Genomic DNA, 22,499 nt, shown 5'->3' with positions numbered 1-22,499 from the left:
CCTGTTGGAAGCATTAATGTTCAATCTGTGGTTTTCCTTATGTCACCAAGTAAAAAAAGATCAGGTAACATGATTTTATGTTGATTGCATTTTGCTTAAATAAGCACATTAGATACTCTCTCTCCTTTCTTACCATACTATAATAATACAATGATGATTTAAATTTAGCAGAATTCTGAGGAATTAAAACAGCATCATGTAAACAGTGAGGAGACAATTAAAATGAGCCTGGATGATACTGTGACTTAGGAGAGACAGGGCACTGAAGTGCACAATTTCTTAAGAAGTTAAAAGTAAACAGCAAACCATTTTAATTTAATTCTTCCAAGATAGATACATTTAATTATCAGTGTTAATAACATTGTAACATGAAAGCAAACACTCAACATGACAATAGGCAGGGTGTAAGGTCACTGTGCAAAATACAGAAATCACACTTGTGACTGGAAGCCTGGCCATCAAGGGCATGACAAGAAGCTATTAATGATATGCAATGATATATAAAATACACTGGTTTGCTCCTCTGTTTCAATTGACAGCCACTGTATCCCATACAACTGGAACAGTCTGGGGTTATTGTTGCCACTGCCTCTTTGTCACCTGGCACTTTCTATTTCATAGTATAAAGTGGGACATTTTGCATTTGAACTTCTGCTTCTGCTGCTGTCAGGGGGAATTTTGCAACGTTTCCTCTTTTGTGGGTATTTACACCCAGGCCTACTCCATCGGTGAATTTCCCAGGAACATAAATGGTTTGGCACAGGTTGTTTTTCCTTTGGGAATCCCATCCAAGGTGAATGAAGTGACAGCAGATGTTTGAAACAAATTTCTGTGCATCTTGCCATGTAAAACCAAAAAGTGCAAACCAGGGTGGCAGAAGGTCATGTTATAATTTGTTCACTTATAGTACTCTCAAGCACTCCCAGTGAATGAAATTCCACAACCTGGCTAGGTATCACTGATACTGCTTTATTAGAAAGCTTTTATTTTCAGACTACCAGGGTTTTTTTCCACTCCAAATTAGAAGCTGATTATTTTATGCTCCACTGGTAAAGCTTCTCATCTTTCTGTAACAATATTTTACATAGGAAGAAATTATGTCCATTCAGCCTTCCTCCAAATCCAACTCTTTCAATATTACATACCTGTAAGTCATGTTTTCTGAATGTTTTTGCTGTTGTCCTCCAGTTGCTTTTTAAAGTTGCTCAGGTCTGGACACACCTTCAGTAGCAGGACATACCTCTCCTGGATTAGATGATACTCTATTAATTCACCCATCAGAGATTTCCTTTTTGCCCCTCTATCTTTCACAGTATCACTTATCTTGTTAGCTTAGTACTGGTTTACTAGTCACACTAAAATCCCTTTGTCTTCTGCAGTATTTCAGTGGGCTATAATCCATTTTATATTTGTGCATTTGATTTTACTTCTGTAAGTGCAATACTTTATACTTGGCTTTAGTGAATGACATCATGTTTATTTACAGTCCTCTATGTATCAAGCAATTCTGTCCTTTGAGATAAGGCAGGTTCAGACAATAGTAAACTGAAATTCCACCAACAGGGTTGCAATTAAAGTACTGAACAAGAATGGACCCAACAGACCCCCATGTGACCCTACTTTGACATGAGATAACTGATAATCACTCCAAGTTTACCTTTTGAAGCAGTCTGCTTTTACTCCATTGCATGATTTGCTTAAGCTTTAATGATAAAAGTCTTACTGCAGTCAAACATCTCATCTGCTGTATCCATCTTCTGCAGGCTGGTTACTCAGTCAAAGGACAAAATTGGAGCAATTTCATAAGGATCAGTCCTGAAAACTTAAAATTGACTTTCATACTTTAAGTTTAAATACTTGATGAATTTCTTGCAGATGTCAAAGTAAAGATAATTCCCCAGGGCCTCCCTTTTTGCCTTGAATGTGGTTCCAGGTGGTCCCCTCCTATCTTCTAATAGCTATATCTCCACGATATGGCTGTCTCTCCCTTTCTCCAAGATAACTGATCATGGTTCATAGATTCTTTTGACTGGATCCTTAACTTCAGTAGTTTAACAGATTTGCCATACTGACTTGAGGCAGTCACTGAAAGAAAAATAAGTATGCTTAAATTACTATCTGGACAAAAACATGTTGGTATGCTGGACAGGTCTAAGTGTTCAGAACCTCCCATTTCTGATCTCAGAAGTTTTCTTTTTTAAATAATTATTAATTTTTTTGGGATTACAGAATTGTCCTGCTAATTTAGCTTTGTAAGATAAACAGAGGAAAGAAAAAAATATAAGCCAAACAGTTATGTGGAATCAGCTTATCTTGAATTATTTTTCTGTTTCTGCCTGGTTTTCTTCAGAAAGTGTTAAAAAGAAATACGATACAATACAATAGCTAACCATGAATGAATTTTGATGATGTTTTCTTAAGATTTTTCAAATCCAAATAATTCTAAGATATCTGAATAAAATTTCAGTGCTACATAGCATCAACTTGGAAGACTTTAATAACTACCTTCAGTAATTTTGTTTCTGAAATGTCTTTTCTTTAGCGATGATTTACTTTCTTATGTGTTGTTCATTTACATATTTATATTGTAATTGCACATGTTCCCCGGCAGTTAAGAATTTTCAACCTTTGCACTACCCACAGCATGTGTTCACACCACATCTTCACACATACTTCAGATACAGGTGCTGTGTCATCTCAGTCCTGGCTCCACTACAGAATTCCAGAGTTCTCAGAAAGACTTACCCTTCAGTGCAACTTACGAATATTTTTTTTTCTCCATTTTTAAATGTGTGTTTAAACATCTCCATGCATCACTCTCAGTGACCTGGAAAGGGGTGTCACAGTCCTCATACTAAGACTTATAGATAATCTTACAAGTTTAGCAACAACTCCTTGATGTGTGTGTGATGCCATAAGTCTTGCTGAATGTCAGCTCCAAGTCTCTTGGCTCTGCTCTGAGCAGAGAAGAGCTTCACAATTATCTACAGTGGGCACTCTCCTCAAGGGTTGCCAGAGTTCTGACGAAGTGTGACACTGAGCAGGTTCCTCCACAGACATGTCATACGTATATCATTATCCTGTTTAGCAGCCTTTTCAGCTACGGTTGCTTTGCTATTAACATGATCCTGACTTGATCTTCTGAAGACAAAAACACTCTCTCCTAGCATCCTGGTAATGAAAGAATGGCCTAGGTATGGAAGGCTACATAAAATTACACTCCCTAGTTAAAACAGAATCGCTTTGGAAGAGGGGAAGCTCTAGGACTTCATGGATGCTTTATCCAAAGAAGTGAAAGTGGCAGAGACCATCCTAAGTGTGGATTTCACCTGCTCTCCTGAACAATGCTACAATCTGAAAAGAGACACAATCATGAATGGCAATGCTGTAAACTCCACCAAGGTTCTGTCCTGCAGTCCTAATCCTGATCATTACCTGGTTTGTTCCCGTTGGTCTTCCACACTGCAAACAAATTAATTAAACCTTAAAGAGCCTTTGAGAATACTGAATGTACATGTGTGGCTGGTGCACCAAGATAATGCTGCAAATTGAATGTGGAGCAGACTATGGGATGGTCGAGCTCCTTTAGCTCAAACAGAAAGTCTGGACCTTCAGCCAAGAGAGAATAAGCAGAAGGCTTTTTGGAGAACTCTCTCATAGAGCCCTTTACGCTCTTGATAAGGATTTCTCCCATAGCACAGGAACATCAGTACTCTAACGCTGACAGATGTCCAGTACTCACATTGAAATAGGAAGGTTGAGTGGACTAGAATATGTAAAGAATTTTTAATCAGCTCAGAGATCAGATAGAGATGTTAGTTCAAGATTTGTTATTGACAGATGTAGATAAATATAAAAACACGAACCAAATCAAGCCTAAGATTATTTTTCCAGAAAGACTAGAAAGGGGCTCATCATAGTAGGAGGATGAATATCTAAGTATTCTGTCCAACTTTTCACAGCCTGAAAAGATTCCTGAAGAGAAAAAGCTCTGATTGATAGATTTCTGCCCTCCTTTGAATTTTAGGGACTATTTAATGCAGATGATTTTTTTTTGTTTTGTTTTGTGGGTTTTTTGTGGGGTTTGTTTGTTTGTTTACTGGCCCTGAAATTAAAACAAATAAAATTGAAGAACCGTAAGGTGGTTGATAGAATCTGAGCAAACTGATCTTATGTTTTAGAAGCTAGTTATTCAGGCAAAAAAAGCTGTGGTCCATCTCAGATGAGCTATCGGCACTGTCAGGCCTCTGCTAAAAGACGACTAGTCCAAACAAAAGTAATTTGCATTTTTTTCTGAAAGTCCAAATATTTTCAAGGATGTGATTAAAATAACAGTCCTTTCCTATATTGGAAAATTACAGAAGTGGGACTATTTTCCTGAATTTGAATTTTAAGCATAAATGCTTTCTCTTGCAAATCTAGGATGAATCACCATTGTACTTTCTGTTTGGGAGTAAAGTGTGTACTGTAAATGCAGATAAATTAGTTCTATGGATCTCAGTTTTCCAAAGTATCACCAAGTGCTTAAAGAAATTATTATACAGAGAGACTGAAAGTTGATGTGAAGACAAAAAATAAAAAATAAAAATTACTGAACACCGTAGTCATGGACAACAAAATTAAAGACTCCAGTTCATATTAGCATATAAAAAGGTCTGATGAAGCTGAGCTAGTCTCTCATCAGAGGAGGAGAGGCAGAAGGTAGCACAGATGGTGAAAACAGAGGAAATTATTCATGGTTCCTCGTCACACCTTGAAAGAAGCTACTGAGAAGATGATGTTGAAAATTAAGACCAGAAGGCATCCCAGAACAACAAAACCTCTAAACCCCCCTTTATATTCCAAAGGTGTAAATATGTCCTGAGGTTAAATAGGCTTATGGTTTGAGGATTTGTCTTTTATAGAAAATGAAAAAATCAAGATTTCTTTTTATCTTTCAGAGTAAAAATACCTGAACACCAAAAGTTGACTCTTGAGTCTTTAAACAAATGTAGAATCTTGTTTTCTTCAGATTACTTGAAAGCAAGAGCTAAAATGTCCTGTACATTACATTATTTGCAATGTCACTCAGACCTGCAGCATCAAACATAACTTAGAGAACCATGGGGAAAATTAACTTTTCCTTAATGCAACCTCAAAATTCTTCTAGGATCTTAACAGACTACTTACAACACAGATGAGCTGACAACTGTGCTTATCCTACAAGCAAGCATCGCCTGAATATTTACCAGGAATAGCTGCAAGGAAAGCAAGAAGCAGATTTTCCCAACAGAATAAAGTTTGAAGGTTCCTTCCACCAGCAAATATCAATTAGTGCGCTTTTTTTAGATGTGTCCACAATACCGTCCATGACAAAGATATCAGATAAAATGTATTTTAAAACCAGCTTTATGGACTGTGGATGTGTATATTCTGTGAATTTTCCAGAGGAAGAGGATGGAGAGAAGTGAGGAAAAAGTGTATTGTAGAACCTAGAGCCTACCTAGGTTGTAAAACCTTCCTAAGGTAAACCCCCTCACCAAATAAATATCCCCATCCAGGCAAAAAACACCCACCATCACTGCAGCACAACACCATTTTCTGCCATTGCTGAAGTGGGAAAAAATTGCAGAGTACAGCAGTTCTTAGGTTATCATGAAAAAGTCGAAGAGAAGGCAAGTCACACTGCCAGGAACCAGAGCCACCACCACCAGTCAGGTGGTGAGGCAGAACTGAAACAGCTCCAAGTACACGAAGTACTTATGCACCAAACATGGTGAGTGGGGGCAAGACAGGACATAAGCATGTACAGTAAGAACAAGGGAAAGCAAATACACTTAGTCCAAAATGACTGGCAGGCCAAAGACATTCAAAGTTAGAATCTTTAACTTTTTGCAAAACGGGGAGGACCACAAACAGGCTGCAAGGTTTATAGTCAAATAGGAAACATAAAGAGGATGGAAAACAAAAAATGCTGAGTAATGAGAGAAAGTTAATAGGAATCTTCAGTTTAGATTTTAGGACTTCTTGTGGTTTAAATGAACATAAAATAAAGTGGGTCTTTGATATCAACAAAAGTCCAATTTGACCGGCAGGTGAAAGTTCAGGACTCAATTCCTGACTCTCCTAAAAAATACACATAATTCTCTATTCTACCCCTGCTGAGGTGGAAAAGGATTTTTCTGGGGTTCAAAATGAAGTTAGTAAAATTTTGCCACCTCTCCAAAGTACTATAACAAATTAAGAAGATATGATGGTGCCACAATATGTAAACATATTCAAGAATATGTATTGCTTTTAGCCAAGCACAAACCATCACATTATTTCAGAAGAGAGAAATATTCAAAACCAAAAATGTTAAATCTCTGCTGATTGCTTCCCTGTGGTTTAATTAGTGAGGAAAGGCAGAAAGGCATCACAAAATTTCCATTTTAGTTTTACTGTTCCCCACAGCCAATATTTTATGCCTTTGTTTTTATTTCTAGGTTCCAGGGACACATGCAAAACATTCAAACTTTTCCTTTTGTTTTCTACCATTAGAAATTCTGGACACAAATAAAATCTTATAATGGACCACTAGCATTCCTTTCTTCCCCTTCACTTTCATAAACAATAAACTTATTGTATGCCAGTAACAATATACAGACACTCTGGTTTACTTACAAAGATAATTCTGCAATCCAGGGTACTTCTGTAAGAAGCAATAAGGATATGAAATGTCAGTACTCAGAAAGGAGATCTCAAACATGAAAGAACCTTGAGCACTGTGCTGTGTCGTGGCAACACTAATTCACATAACAAAAAGAATGGTCTGTTGCTAGAATCTCATCTTAAAAAGAAATATACCTTAACTCTCAATTATAAGCTTTTGTTATATAAAACCTCTCACAACTTTTCATCGGTTTTAAATTGCATTCTGACTTCTATAACCTGCTTCCATTTGTTAACCAAAGGGCAGAACATGCTGCATGCTCAGCTTGCACGACAGACATCTTTAATGAAAAAGTTAGCTGGATGTTATATAGCTAATATCATATTTTTAACAGCTTGATTGGTCTCCATGTGTCAATTAGTCTTTAGAAAACTCTTGTTCTGTTGGAAACATGGTTTGATATTATTTATACTTTATATTATTAAATTTTTTGAGCATCCATTTTCCCGTTTTTCATTCGTTTTTGTTAAAATTCAGAAACCTGTGAGAATATGTCTTACTCACAAAACTGTTCCATATTCCCATAGAGAAAAATTGTAAGTAAAATTTTCCCCACCCTGCCCTTATACCGATGAAATGGGCCTTAATAAAGATAACAGAAATCTAGAAAATACAATGCACAAGGCTGACAGAAAACAGCATGTAAGGTTAGCACAGTCCTTCCAGTCTCCTCTGCTTAACTGGAACTGGAAATTTGCTCTAAGTTCTCCCCACTGCAGCTACTGTGTGGCACAGAAACGACCAAAATCCCAACAGCAAATTCACTACCTGGTATGAACACTACTGTGGTTTTCATGTAAGAGACCTCAAATATCCAGGTATTATTTTCTTTGGCAATTTCTTACAAATGTGTTTAGAAACTTAAATGAACTTGTAACAGATGATAAAGGTGATCAAAATTATCAAGGCCACAGAGTGCAACATGCTGGACTATGGATAAAAGATGCTATTGGGATCCTTTGCTTGTGTGTCTTGTGGCCATACATAGAACTTCCCATACGGTTAATGTGAGGTCCAGAAAGCTTCCTGCTATAGTTGAAAATGTGAAAAAGACTTTGAGGATTCAGTTGACAGAAGTGAACAGTTGAACCCCAGACAAGAGAAACCACCTATTTTCAGCATGCTGTATAAATCCATCATAAGTGTGTCTCAGGAAAGTTTCCCAAAGATTATATAAAGAAAAAAAATTAGGGAAGAAACAAAAAAATCAACAGTATTTAAAAAGAAAACTGAAGACAGCTAAAGACTGAAAACTCAGATACCCCAGAGTGACCAGGACAGGCACAAAATGGAAACCTTTTTTCCAGAATCTCCAAGAATTTTACCAGATCGTTATTTTGTTGCAAGTTTTATCAGTGGGATGTAAAAACTACCCTCTGCCCCTTCTTCTTAAACTGCCACCCTGGAAAAGGCTGGCAAATAGCCATAAGACTTTCATATAAAACCTGAAATGTTACTTGCATCCAATTTTTTCTTCCAAAACTGATTTATTTTCACCCTACCATGCAAACGTATCCAGGCACCACAACAAGAGGACAAGCCAAACTGTGCTTGTAAGATTCAGTTAGGCAAAGCAGTCATGGTTTCAAGTTCCTCTATTCAGCCATCCGAACTTAGAGTGGATACATAAACTATCATTACAAGAGTTTTGGAAAGTGGTGAATACCAGAAATAGTTTGCAGTTGTCTTATAACAATAATATACTCTTCATTTGTTTCCATTCTCTATGGAACTCTTGGTTCCATGATTCCCACAAGTCACACAGTTAACATTTAATATTTCAACACTGGAAATTGTTTATGTTTTTTTAACTCCAAGAATTGTGCAACAAACTAAGCAAGCAAGTAACCATAGAAACTGTGGTAGAGAAAGAACTAATTTCAGCTAGGAAACTGCAGTGTATTTTTAATTCTTGCAAATGTTATTCTGTCATATTCTACATGTGAAAAAATCATTTAACATTTGCAGTAACTCACATATACTTGTTATGTACTAAAAGACACTTCTTACTACTGTGCTGTAGTAAGTATTCCATTTCTCTCTTCTTTCTTTTCTCCTCTCTCCCTCTATCACAGTACAACATTTTCTTCTGTTAGCTTACGAACACCTGTATAAAAAAAATTTTACAAGGGTCTTCAATGGAGAAGAAAAATGCACCCTGTGTAGTTATTTTTAAGCAAGTAGACTTTAAGAGTCAGTTATATTTACTGTCCTGTTAAAAACCAGCTTTTGTGGCATATTATCCTTAAATTGGCTAGGAAGGATTCATATTTTCCTTATTCTAGGAACTTTGCTAGGCAGGCATTAAATAACGAGTCCATGAACACATCTAATGATATAAACTACAGCCTGCATGATATATGATGCAACTGAAGCAGTTCAATGAAACAGGATCAAACCGCTGTTTGGAATCAAAATGATTTTAGGTACCCACATCCCATACGTGACATGGATCTTCATACCCAAAAGGAGTCTTAAATTATGTCCTGTGCCATCTTAAAGACACTTTGCTTATAACTATTGTTTCTTAATGATGGTAAAGAACTACACTGGTATTAGTGAACATAAGATAAAACGCTGAGGTTTTCTACTCAACTGCCTATTTTATCCCAATGTTGGTATTTTATGAAGAGTTGAAAACTTCCAGGAAGAAAAAGACCTCAAAACTATCTGGAAATTTGTAATTCATCCATTTGGATTACTTGAGGACTTAAACAAAAATATTTGAAATAGTATCTTTCATAAAAACTGAATACGTCTAAACGAAGAAGGCTACACTTGTCTTCTCTTGCAAAACAATGCTTATAAGTATCTTTCTGTAAAAAGCATCCCAAAAATTTCTGAAAGCAGAGTAATGTACTTTTATTTTTAATAGGAAGAACCCAACCCAAAAAAATGTTCCCAAAGATTCAGCAAACTATCATGAAGCTATGCAGGCTTTGTGGACTTTGTTTTGGGAGGCATTTCGGTTGAATTGTTAATCTAATAGATAGAGATATGTGCATATAAACTTCCAGTACTTCTGTAGCACTCTGATGAGTAAATTTTAATTCAATCAAACAACACACCAATTCAACAGAATGCAAACCCATACAGATCACATCTCCAATCCTGTAAGTACAAGACATCCATGGAATGAAAAAACAGAGAGCCTGGATAAAGCCAGTTCTTCTGTTGACTCTGGCATGGAAATGCATCCTCTTGATTTGGATAACAAAGGCCAAGACCACATGGTCCCTCAGGAAGCAACTGGTTGGAGATACAGTGGGACATAAACAAAGCTTCACACAGCTACTAGCACATGTTAACTGCCACAAACAGCAGGGTTACTGCTTTGGACTAGTGGGAGGTGGCCACTTCTCTGCAGCTCACAGCACTTCATTTAGAAACATCTGCTCTGCCAATTTCATTAATCAAATGTATTTTTATACCTCATGATTATATGTATTATTAATGATATTGTTTTAACGCATTTTTAAAAATTAAATCTGTGAAGTACTTTAACCAAAACAATATGGATTTAACATTTTTATCAAGTAAAGAAACAAAATACCACAAATAAGAAGAAATTTGGACACAAGCCCAATGTGCCAATTTATTTTTTATTCTCTTTCTACTAGCAGACTCTAGTTTGAACAATTCTTCCTCAAAACCATGCAGATTTCACTGGACAGTACAAGCATTTGCTACAACATCATTCAGGTACATTACTTAAGATGATAAAAAAAATCTTCAAACACTGTACTTCAGAAGTAAAGAAGCTGGTGTACAGCTTTGACAAGATTCCAAAAAGTATGTATTAGTTTTAGAAGGGCAAACACTGCTTATTTTTCTTTCCATGACCAAATGATAAACACCATACCAAGGAAAAACCACACACAGCTACAAATGCTTCCTAAATTCAGACATCATATTCATACCTTATCCTTACAATATTTTAATGTAGCTCAGTTGGTTGCATCTATTGAGATCATCTATTTAGTGACTGCAAAATTACGTACGTACAATAAATAACAGATCCACTAAGTCAGTGATAATAACGTATTACCTAATAAATAACTGCCAATTCCAGTGACACATCAAGACAATGTTCCTTTCAAACCTTACCACCACTTTACCCAACGATCACAAAGTCAACTGCAATTACTGAACATACAAAGAGTAAAAGCACACATATAGCCAAAGAAGTATCTTAACACTCAAATTTCAACATATGTAATATATGTTGCACACATCAATCCATAAATCAACGCAAAATTTGATAAGGGTGTCACGGGTTCTGATATTAATATTCTGGCATCTCATACATCAAATGGCAAGGTTGGACAGTATTAACTTTACTTGCAAGTATGCAGAACTAACTGGAATGTTTAGATGGGATAAGTAATACACATCCCAACAGAAATCACATCATAATTTTCATAATTAAACCATACTTACTCTGTAACATCTGCCCCTGACCAAACCTTTGCACAGTGTCTTAAAAAAGAACTGGTTTTCCATGCTGACAAGTACGGCTTTTATAAGTGGGGAAGGTCTGAAGTAGTTTGCTTTTTGTAAAAACTACTCCTTCTCTCCAAGAAAATGACTGAAAATAATCTAGACCATCTATTACAATACTGAAAGCTTGAACTAAAAAGCTTAATGTAACCACAGACTGACACAGAATTCCAAGTAAGCTACAATTCACGGGCAAACTCTTTTTAACCTGGCTGCTTTTTACAGGATACTCTCTCTCTCTTCTCCAAAACCAGCCCCCTCTGAGCCTGCAACAGTGTGAAGCTCTGATGAATCTTTTGAAAGCCTGGTGTAACTTGAACGCTGGCTCCGCTTGTGAGCAACCGTCTTCAGGTTCTCATTCTGAACCGCAGTTGGATTGGAACCTGAGCCAGGGTGCAGGATGATTTGAGATGGATCTCTGATACCTTGTATTTCTTCAAAATTTTGATTAGCTCGATTGCTTGGAGCACTGTTGTTATTTAAGGTGACTGTACTAGGGGTTCTGTTTAAATTATAGACTTTCTGGCAAGCTGGCCAGTTCTCTTCAGGGCTACTTGCTATCAGGCTGCTTTCAGAAGGACTTTTCTTATCTTCTGAGCAAATAGACATGCGAACCACAGCTGGATCTTGAAGGCCACTAAGGCTGTGTGGAATTCCTCTCTTTGCACTGTGACTGTCATCTTCAAGCTCAATGAGATTTGCCTTTTCAAGCTGAGAATCATCTGCTCCTTCATTATGGAGGGAATGATTTGGAGAACTTTCATTGGATCTTACACCAGAGTCAGATGAATCTTTCTTATCCAAAAGGGCATCTGTCAAGTACTCCTTTGCTTTGATGAAGGTTCTAATAGGTTCAGAACCATGTTCTGGAGATTTGGGCTGCTTCTCTATTTTGATATCTGTTTTCTTATCTTTACCTTCCTTAAGGAGAGGAGTATTATCTGATTCCTCAGTTCCGGACTCATCTTCATCACTGGGAAGTTTCTGATACCGGAGAGTAACTCCCTTAAGCTTTAAATCTGCAGCCTGGAATATACTTGTTCTTTCTGAAGACTTCTTTCCTGGGAGAAGCTTGGAACCAGACTGATCAGATTTTTCATCTTCTTCAGTAATAGGATCCAAAGGAGATGCATCACTAGTAGAAACACCTGAAGTACTGTAATCAACAACATCATTTCTCTTCAGCAAGAAGGACTTCCTTCCATCGTCTTGTTTCTGTTCACCATCTTTTCCTTTTTCCTGCTCTGCACTGGAGTGCAAGGAACCCCCTGATGTGCTCTGCCCCATATAGAAAGCACTTGAGCTATGAGGGGAGGACCTCCCACTCACTGTAGTAGAATTGGCACCTCCTTCTAACTGTGACATCTGAGCAATATACTCTCTATATGCATCTCTGTACTCTGCCTGCACCTTGTCAGTAAGCTTTGATATTTCAATACTAGAATCTTGAGAGTTAAGACTTGAAAGACTTGGAGTTCTTCGAGTTTGTGACTGAAAACAAAAGAAAGAAGAGAGAGAGAGAGATAACAGTTAAATGAACTATTTATTTTTACTTTTACGGATCTTAAATAAACTAACTCAGACCGTTAAGTATGTGCTTAAATTATTCTTTTTGTTGCTGCAAATTGTCAATGCTATAATTAAAATATGCTTACTATAATCATATATATGCAATCACACACACATTCACTACACTTACAAAGTATTCTTATTGTTGGTCCCCATAACAGAAAATTTCCACAAAACAAGCATTTTATCCAGTGCATTTGAGGCTAACTTTTGAGTATATAATTATAAGAATTGAATTTGTATGTCAAGATGGGCTTTTCTAATACATTTTTGTACATCTACAAAATTAGCATTTATATTAGACAGGAAGAATTCATCTAAATGTTGAACATCTCTCAAAAACATTTTTAAAAGACCCCCACTCTACCCCCACCCCACCCCCACACTTCAATACACCCTGGCAAAATGCCATTGCATGTAGCTGATTTCAGAAAAGTTGGTTTTCTGGCAAACATATTTCTCTTTGCCCCCTCCTCTGCTTTTAGAGTTGTCTTTATTTTTCTATACCCTACTCTGATTTGATTGGTAATTAATTAAACTAATTTTCCCAAGTGGAGTCTCTTTTGCTCATGGCAGTCACTGGTGAGTGATCTCTCCCTGCCCTTATCTCGACCCAGGAGCCTCCCATTGTATTTTCTCTCCCTGAGCCAGCTGAGGGCAGTGACAGTGCAGCTTTGGTGGGCATCTGGTGTCCAGGCTGGGTCAACCCACCGCAGCAGAGAAGCAGCAATATTATTTTTTAATCAGTATTGATTTAAAAAATTCCAACAGGTCAATTCTAATGTTTTCTTAAGGACAAACTACCTTTCTCATTACTTTGATTCATCTTCAGATAACTGGGCATCAGAAGCACTATTTATTTAAATATAACAACTTTGAGTAATGCCAGTTTTGGTTTGGAAAAACATACGCTAATAGTCTGTTGCTGGAAATAGGCAGTAAGGGTAATCAGGACCCTACAAATACACACAAACATGCATGCACACATTCAGAGGTATCTGGGATAGACATCTATCTCTGGGATATATATCCCAAACCTATTTTCATGGACAGTTTTAATTATTAAAAATATCATCTATAGTTAGTAACTTGTGGTGTCTTCCTATTTTCATGAACCTTCAAGATTTTTTAATTTACTTCCAGAGATGAAAAAACTGCTAAAATGTTTGGGTTTGGTGTTTTTTTTTGTTTGCTTGTTTTTTTTAATTCTAACCACTATTTAGTTACCAACTGATTTGTCTTATTTCATAAAGACAAACGAAAATCCCACACTTCAGGTGATTTCATAAGTCACAGAAAAGAAATGACCACAACCTATGGCAGAAATTAGAGATAGAGAAGGATGTCAGCTCTGGAGTCTATGAATAGGTTATGGATTGTCAGAACAAGGCTCTGATGTCATGGAGAACTGTAGCTGTCTGTTTTAAAAAACTTAACAAATATATCTGTAATCCTTTGAACAGCAAAACATCTAGCTCGCACTTAGCTAAAATATTTCATACACAAAACCTGAATACTATGATAAACAGAAGTCTTGCATGACACTACCCTAAGCTAGATGAGAAAAGCAAGACAGCTTTCATTTTTTTTTCATGAAGAGTGATTATGGAACAGATGAAAAGTTTTCAGATGGTAAAGACTAAAGACTTTGACTCACAGAGTATGGTTAGAGTTTACATCTCTGCAGAACTAGTCTTTATCAAAATGGAGAACTGAAAGTATCTGAACCATCCCAGCAGACATATTTCTTGACCTGTCTTTATGAAAGAATGGAAAAAACCTCTTTTCCGTACGGATAAGCAAGTAGAATACATTTCTCTATTAAATACCTGCCAACTTAAGTTACTATGGCGGGGAGGAGCTTCATCAAGACCAATTGTGTTGAGTTCTTCAAAGCTGAAGTTAAGTGTGTAGGGAGCTTGACCGGCAAGACCTGTCAGCTCAGTGTGAGGCAACTCAGTGTTATGCCCAGGACGGCGAGTAAGTTCACTGTGAGGAATCGCAGTTGTAACGTGCTCAGTTGCTCCACGAGGATCTTCCTGAACAGCCTGATTTTCAGAATTTCTCATTTCAAGTATCTTAACGCACAAAAAGAAACAGAAATAGTTCCCAAAATTGATAAACAAGAATTCTATTAAAAAGAGGAATGAGGAATTCACAACTGTAAAAATATACCTGCGTTATGTGGTTGTGACCATGGAAAAGTGCAAAGAAAAATCTGTTCACAGACCTAGTGTATTCATTGTCTTTACTGCAAATCACAGTTTAATATTTAATAATTTTTTGTATTTAAAAATTATTATTACTGCTCAGACCCTTGAAAGAATTCATATCACAAAACCACTTAAAGTCTTGTTAAACTAGTGAAAAACTATAAATTTAAAAGCAAAACCAAACACTACTTATCTAACAATAAATCTCATTGTGTAATTCTCAGTGTTTTCAAGACTGACTTAGCAGTTGAGAGATAAACTGTTATTTTCAGAAAGAAAACTGGCAATAGTCTAAAAATACTTAAGAGAAAACACAGTTCTCTGTGATGTGTAACTCTTCCTGTAGCACTGTCATTTACTTTCAAACTGGGAGGAAGGAAACGGGGGATATTAAAAATCTATACATATGCTTCAATAACAGCATGCAGCATTCTTATATTATACAAGTATGTGTCAATTGAATACTGTACATTTATCTTATTGGCTTGATTTTCAGCTTAAGTTCCTTTAAAAATCAGGCTTATTCAACTGTGGGCCACACATCTCTTAACAGCCTGGCTGTCCAAGTCCTTGCACATATTATTACACATACTTCGAATTGTCTGAGTTGTTTTTAACAGAAGGACAGAGGCTTCAAAAAGAGTTAAGTTCTGACCATTTCATTAAAAAAGATAAATTTGAAAGGGGAACCCATAAAGGAAAAAAACAGATCCTACAAAACGAGGAGGCAAAACTTCAGAGTTCATAATCAATTAAGCTGCAAATCCATAGGGAAGCAGTTATTCATTAGTGCTCAAGACAAAAAGACAAAGTAACAAAATAATAGATGTATGCATGTTTTAAGACAATACTTACAAACTTAAAGGTGATGACAAAAAGGAAGCAACCAGGGAGAAAAAAATATTCATATTGAAAAAGACTAATTTATGATGACCTGAATACTGAACAGAAAGTCTTACCATGCTCCTGAAGAGGTGCCAGTCACCAAAATTCATATTCATTTCTTTTTTCAGTTCGTCAATATTGCACTGAGCCAAGACACGACCATTTATATTTGCCTGAAACAATAAAACTAAATAATGTAAATTACAGATACGAGATTTATGGCATGGCAGTAACAGACTAAAAAGGTAATTAAAATTGGATGCGGACTACTAGTGAAACTCCCCAACACCACTCTTTAAGTCCAATTTTATAAAAACACATTATATAGAAGTACATTTATTGATGACTGCTGATGGATAAGAGCCACCTATGTGTCATGGGAAAAAAAGGAAATATTAAATAATAATATAAATATACAGTAAAAACGTGTATATGAAAGGCAATATGATTCCATTCTATAAACCGACATAAAGAAACAACACATTATTGGTAGAAAATTCCAGGGACAATAAACCACATTAATCTGCCTAAATTTCTCTGACTCAGAACAATTGGACTGCAGATGCCCAAGCATCTGAAGACAATCAGACAATGAAGTCCCAGGCATCATCTGACCCCTGGTTTAAGGCATCTAAGATCAAGTACTACCTCCATCAAGTTTCCTGTCTGCATAATACAGGCTTACATTCCTCCCATCATCAGAAATACCCAGGGATAGAAGACTAGATTTCTTTCTAAAGAAAGTGCCTAAACAACATATATATTCCAATAACTCCTTACATTAGGCATGTTTATATAGTGCTTAACTTTCAAAGGCACCAAATTCAATACAAAACCATTTCAACTGCATAACAGTGAGAGGTATTTCTCTTTATACCACATATCAGTGGATGGACAGAATGTAAAAGAGGAACCATGTCTTAGGAGAGCAGTCAGAAAATGGAAGACCCAAGCTGAGAGCTACGGTTACACTGAGGGATCTCATTGGTTTCGTTCCCATATCCCAGCAGATGGTCTTAAATCAAACCAGGAAAGAGACCAGGCTGAGCCATTTTCATCCCTCTTTTTTACAGTAAGAAATGCAAGAATATAAATAAGAGGAATCTCATTAGAGATAACTGATGAGCACATTCTTTTCACACTCTAGGGCAACGGAAGCAACTGAAATTTTTTGCAGCTACGCTTAATGACCTGCAATCTAACATTCTACTTCTTGCTTTAAGCAACTTAAACCTGTCTCTTAATCTTTGAATCAACATCCTTCCTGTATTTGTTAAGATATGATAGGTTCCAGGACAAAGCGAGCTCAGCAAAAACACTCACTAATGACAACCTTTGTATTTTTCCCTTCTTTCTTTGTAAAAGGTGAAAAAAAACCATGCACACAGAACGGTGAAAAAAAAATTAATAAAGGAAAAAATTATTCTGTGCAAATGTATCTATCAGAGAAAAGAACAGTAGCAGAAAAATGTACAGTGGCCTTTTTCTGAAGCAAATAGATGTGGACTGTGATAAAGAAATGGAACCATCTTCACCACTCATTTACAACAGAAGAGATGTGCCAATTTTTCACAGTGAAAAAAAGGGATGTTGCTACCTGGAGATAGAACACATTTGCAACCTTTTTTATCTATTTATTATACATGGCAATTTTGAAAACGTTTTTCTCGCTTCTATTCTCAAAATAACCAGTCTCATCAGCATTTATATTTCTGACTGTTTTTCCCTTTTGACAGAGCACATTTTCTTGCAAAAATAAATGCTTGTATTAAAAATGTCCTCCAAACTTGGCATGCACAGAAGTTAGGATGTTGTTTTGACATTTGATGTGTTTCAGTAAACATTTTCAAGAAGAGAGGCAACTAAGTATTTCCTTTTCCTTGTGTAGCTCCACATTTAGGTACTAAATACGTTAATGAAATTCCGCTGATACCTTTTTTATTGTTGCAGAGTACTGAGGTAACATGCTCTGGTCCAGACCATCTATCTGCTTTAGCTTCTCACACACAGCTTCCACGCTCATTGTGCTCAGAGACACATGTGATCCTCCTGTGGTTGATCCTGGTCCTGTTCCCTGTAATGTGAGAAAACGTGCACATAAGACTTGTTCAAGTACTCAGTACACCTAGAATTTCACAATACACACTAACACAAATCAAGCTGTGTTCAACTACATTTTCAAATTAAGAGATGAGAATAAGAATGCACAGGCATTTTTAATTGCTATCAGAATATCTATATATTGGGAAACCTTTATTATAGGTATTTATACAAGAAAAAATCCCAGTATCTTGTGTCTTGCCTCTATGACAAATTAACTCTCCTAAATTATGTCAAGAAAAGAAATATAAAAATCAGAAATATTAAGTAAGGGTTAATCAATTTAAAATGCACTTTCACTCACAAGTTTCCCCCTGATTTTAGTGGTTAGTTTAGTTCTGGGATGTTTGGTTTTTTCAAATAATGAAGATACAACTCAGATCTTCCTGTTTTAAAAACTCCTGGTTTAGTATGAGACAAAGATAACCTAAAACATAACTCCTCAATGACTTGGATTCTTTGGGTAATTTTAGCAACATCTGTCCATTTTCCAGATGTTCCTTCAGCTCCATTTATGCAAGATCAGCCCAGGGGCTGTGTACCACAGTACAGAAACACTCATCAGCACTGCAACTGCCCTCCAAGATACTATGAGCATGCTTCATACATCTCAAACTTTGGCAGGATTTAGGTAGAAAATATTTATGATTCAGCTTTGAAAACACAGGAGTTGTCCTGTTAATGTTGCCAGCTTCTGGGAATTTCAAAGAAAGGGTGGAAAACCAAACCAAATGCATCTGCATGTAGTCAGTACACTAAGACAGTATGTTCTCAAAAAACCCCCACATATTCCTTGGATGGGGACCTGTGCAGTTACACCAGTGATTCCAAACTCCTAAAAGCAAAATCAGAACCCGTTCTATCAGCTATAAAATACTCCCTATGTAGGTACAGAGTACACTCTCCTCCTGGGAGGGAGGCTGCACCATTGCTTTTTCCTGAAGTTTTGGGTTCAGCACTGTAGACCATGCACCAAACAGCTCATTTCGGGAGGATGCAAAAGAGCTTCTAAAGCTTCAGAGCTCATCATCACATGCATAAACACTGGGATGTAAACATGCACTTTGACTATCCACAGTTCAGTTAATCAAATCTTATTATACTCAAATCACCAATGAAGACTGGTTCTATAATTGCAATACTTTCCCCCCATTTTTATTTAATTACTTCAAAGTTGTTTAATCTTTTAGAATTAATATAAATTAATAGATCTAAATATATTGCTTATGAAAACCAAGGATCATCATAGAGAATGCCATTAACAATATCTGAATTATCTAAACTAGGATATTTACAAATAATTTATTCAAATAGTAATTCCAAGGCAGCAATCCAAACCTCCATTATCTACTGTCATTTAACCTCAGAGTAATTTCTGACATACTGTTGTTAAAGATATGCTGATCTGGGGAGGTAGGCATTCTCCCCAGCTAAGCTTCTCACAGTTTCAAAGTTTAGATGATATTACATGTAATTCCCACAAGTTCTCTGCCAGATGTGCTTGAAATGGACTTAAAAATAGCTGTTAACTCCTTTTGGGAACACTACAGGAGGTTGTTGGGAACTTAAGCCTGGCGGTTCACACACTTGCCTAGAAACAGCTGGGGCACTAATCTTTGTTCCTGTGACCATTTATAATTTTTTTTTAGTGTGATGTCCACTGGATACTACACAAACAAAAGATATACCCCATTTTCTGGGAAGGCAGTCTACCTAAATTATTGCATAAATTAGACATCATAATTCCAGTCCAGTCTAGGCTCTTAGGCAAGGGCTTGGTATTCCTTCTGAGGACAAGACAGCTACTTTTCAGATTCTGCAATGTATCCCTAATTAAGTGCCTACAATACCTAATTAGTTATCATACAGGCATCTAAAGGACAAATTTTATGTCTTAATTTAGTCTGACTTTTAGCACATCTAAAATCTACATCGCATTAAGGATACAAGCCAACCATCAAACTGATGAAGATGACAGGACCCATAAACTATTTATCATATACTTTTATGAACATCTTTATTTTTCCCTCTTAAAAAATCTTTTTTTTTTTTATTTTTAGCTTTTCTTCAGAATATTGGTTTTGTCCATTACTTCCCCACAAACACACTATTTACTATTGGCATGAGTTAGATAAAACATCAGTGAAGACAAGATAATTTAAATCTTAATTATTTTTTGAAAAAAAGCTTATCAATTAAAACAAAGGAAACCATTGTAGCCAAAATTACATTGCAGCACTACTAAAATAAATGATCCCTAAGCAATGTATGCAAGCAATTGCCTTTGTTCTCGGAATCTATTGAATACATTTATGATATATCTAGAAATAAATGAAGTTTTAAACACTTCTAATTTAACAGTTCTCCTTCAGATCAAAATGGTTTTTTAGCAATCAAGAACAAGCTATTCTTTCTGCATGCATGAAGACTTAGTTTAGAAACTTTGCTTTCTGTGTATAAAAAGAAATACATAAAAGAGCTAAAATATTTAGACTATTTTTGTTAAAGTGTGAACTGTTTGAAATAGATGCACATTAATCCAAATCATTCTTTATGAAAAGAACTCTCTGAAGAATAAGTAATGTAATAGCTTTAGGGATATTGTCATCATGTAAGTGAATTAAAACTGTACTTAAACTGACACATTTTTCAGCCTTAGTGGTTTTGTGAGAGATGCTTAGAGAACATTAGTCTGAAAAGTATTTGCCATGCAAAAGCTAAAAGCAGCTTGTCAAAACAAACCTCAAGGCTAGTAATGAGCATTAGTTTACAGACAGCCCAGCAAGAAGCGCCAGTATGAGAGCTTCTGAAATGACTCCGAAACAAGTGAATGATAATTCACAGAAAGTGGCTGTACCTGTCTGGTTTTGTTTAACCCAGATTCACACAGCTTTCAGAAAAGGACAAAACAGAATTAAAAGAAACAACAGCTTAAAGCGACATCACAAAGGTTGAACATACAGACGACATGCTTTAAAGTAAACAGAGGGAATCAGTGTTAGGACACAAATGGGATATTTTCATAATGTGATGAAACTTCTAAGACAGATCTTCACAATATACATTGAGGATATGCTATACAAGTACTATTTTCCTATGAGCAGACTACTCTGGTTTGCACTCATAAAAAAACCAACACTTGCTATATTTTGTTTTGCATAAAAGTTTTATATAATGTTTCTGATGGAAAATCCTGCTTTTAATAAAACATCCTCCGGTCATTTCAAGATCACATTATACCACTGATGTATCTCAAACAGCTTTTAAAACTTCTGTATAACTGAACCTGCCCACTACCCTTGCCACCACCCCAAAAAAAAAGCAAACCAGCACCACCCACAGAATTGAAAAGTTATTTGTTATGAAAACAAATATTCAAAGCACAAAAGTGCTACATAAAAGCACTGGAAAATCTGTAAGAAAACTCCCATGCCATACATTTTCATTCATGCTCAAAACTTTGCAAATTACTTCCAGTTTTTCAGAGTGCTGTATATTTATCTATCTATACTATATGCTCTGGGCCACATTAGTTCTCATTCAAAGCACACATATTAACTACATCTTAACGGATTATATATTCAGTGCACTATGAAAAAATGTATTTAAACAAACAAAGTAATTATATCACAACAAGCTGCACCCTAACTAGTCACAATTAACAATGCAAACTAAAGCATAAAATCAAGTTTATTACAGATTAGCACTGCTAATGCTGGTTTGATTTCTAACATAATAGAGGATTCTGTGAGCCATTCTGTGTTACCATTCCATGTCTGGTAACACTGCATTCCACCTACGAACTCTTCAAAAGAGCACTCAAAAGTTATTCAGAAATAAGCATTTGTACAGTAAAACCAGCAGAAAAGCATGTTTGCCTCCATCCCAGATGTCAAAGGCTGTCAAAGATATCTTAAGTCTATTTCCGTTAGTGATTTAAGCCAATACCCTAAAATTTGCGATGCAGTTTCATGCCAATACAACTAAATAGATGGTATTTGGTAAACTTACCAGTTTGACACCTATGTTTTGATCCATTCAGTAAAGAACAGTTACGTACAGTCTGAGATAAATAAGTTTTATCATCAGCAACAGAATCCAAATATAGAAGAATAGAAATATAGAAACATAAAAGTGGTAGAAGGTGTATCAAATTCTCGATACCGGATGACTGTTCCCAAAATATTCCTCATTTCTACTAAGCTAACGTAGACTTACACTGATATTATGGGACTAATGATTAGGATCTGAAAGTTCAGAACTTGGCCAACCAACTCCAATGTCAGACTGACAACAACACTGAAGCCTTAACTAGATCACATAACAGCCTCAACACAGCTCTGTCAACTCAGGCAATAAGCAGCAATGATGATCTGTATATAGAAAAAATTATACTCCTGACTAATCCTTTTTTTTTGCCCTGTTACAACTCAAACATCCAAAATAATGATTATTTTCTATTTTACACAGAAGTCAAATTGCAACATTTCTGGCTCCTTGCCAGTTGTGATTCTACATGCTCTTCTTGTTTTCAATCAACA

At 36.2% G+C, this 22,499-nt stretch overlaps 1 protein-coding gene and 1 long non-coding RNA gene across 2 annotated transcripts in view; both read right to left on the bottom strand.

Annotated features, from left to right (window-relative positions):
* Positions 1-1,003: 1,003 nt before the first annotated feature.
* On the bottom strand, positions 1,004-6,800 carry LOC108498852. The gene is made up of 3 exons (XR_001875326.1): positions 6,643-6,800; positions 1,658-2,085; positions 1,004-1,245 (listed from the first exon to the last, which is right to left on the bottom strand). It is a non-coding gene; the product is annotated as an uncharacterized LOC108498852 (long non-coding RNA).
* A 3,450-nt stretch (positions 6,801-10,250) lies between these two features.
* The window catches only part of KIDINS220 (kinase D-interacting substrate 220kDa), an 84,822-nt gene continuing 72,573 nt past the window's right edge, over positions 10,251-22,499 (bottom strand). The window contains exons 28-30 of the mRNA XM_017818119.1: positions 15,933-16,031; positions 14,590-14,838; positions 10,251-12,682 (exon numbers count right to left, since the gene is read on the bottom strand). Of these exons, the coding sequence (XP_017673608.1) occupies positions 11,411-12,682; positions 14,590-14,838; positions 15,933-16,031 (1,620 nt within the window). The 3' untranslated portion in view covers positions 10,251-11,410. The remainder of the gene's footprint in view (positions 12,683-14,589; positions 14,839-15,932; positions 16,032-22,499) is intronic.

The sequence above is a fragment of the Lepidothrix coronata genome, unplaced genomic scaffold (genome assembly GCF_001604755.1).
Source record: "Lepidothrix coronata isolate B3197 unplaced genomic scaffold, Lepidothrix_coronata-1.0 Scaffold65, whole genome shotgun sequence".
NCBI classification, from domain to species: domain Eukaryota; kingdom Metazoa; phylum Chordata; class Aves; order Passeriformes; family Pipridae; genus Lepidothrix; species Lepidothrix coronata.
Note: the sequence above shows the minus strand (reverse complement) of the source record. Positions and strands in the feature narration are given on the sequence as shown.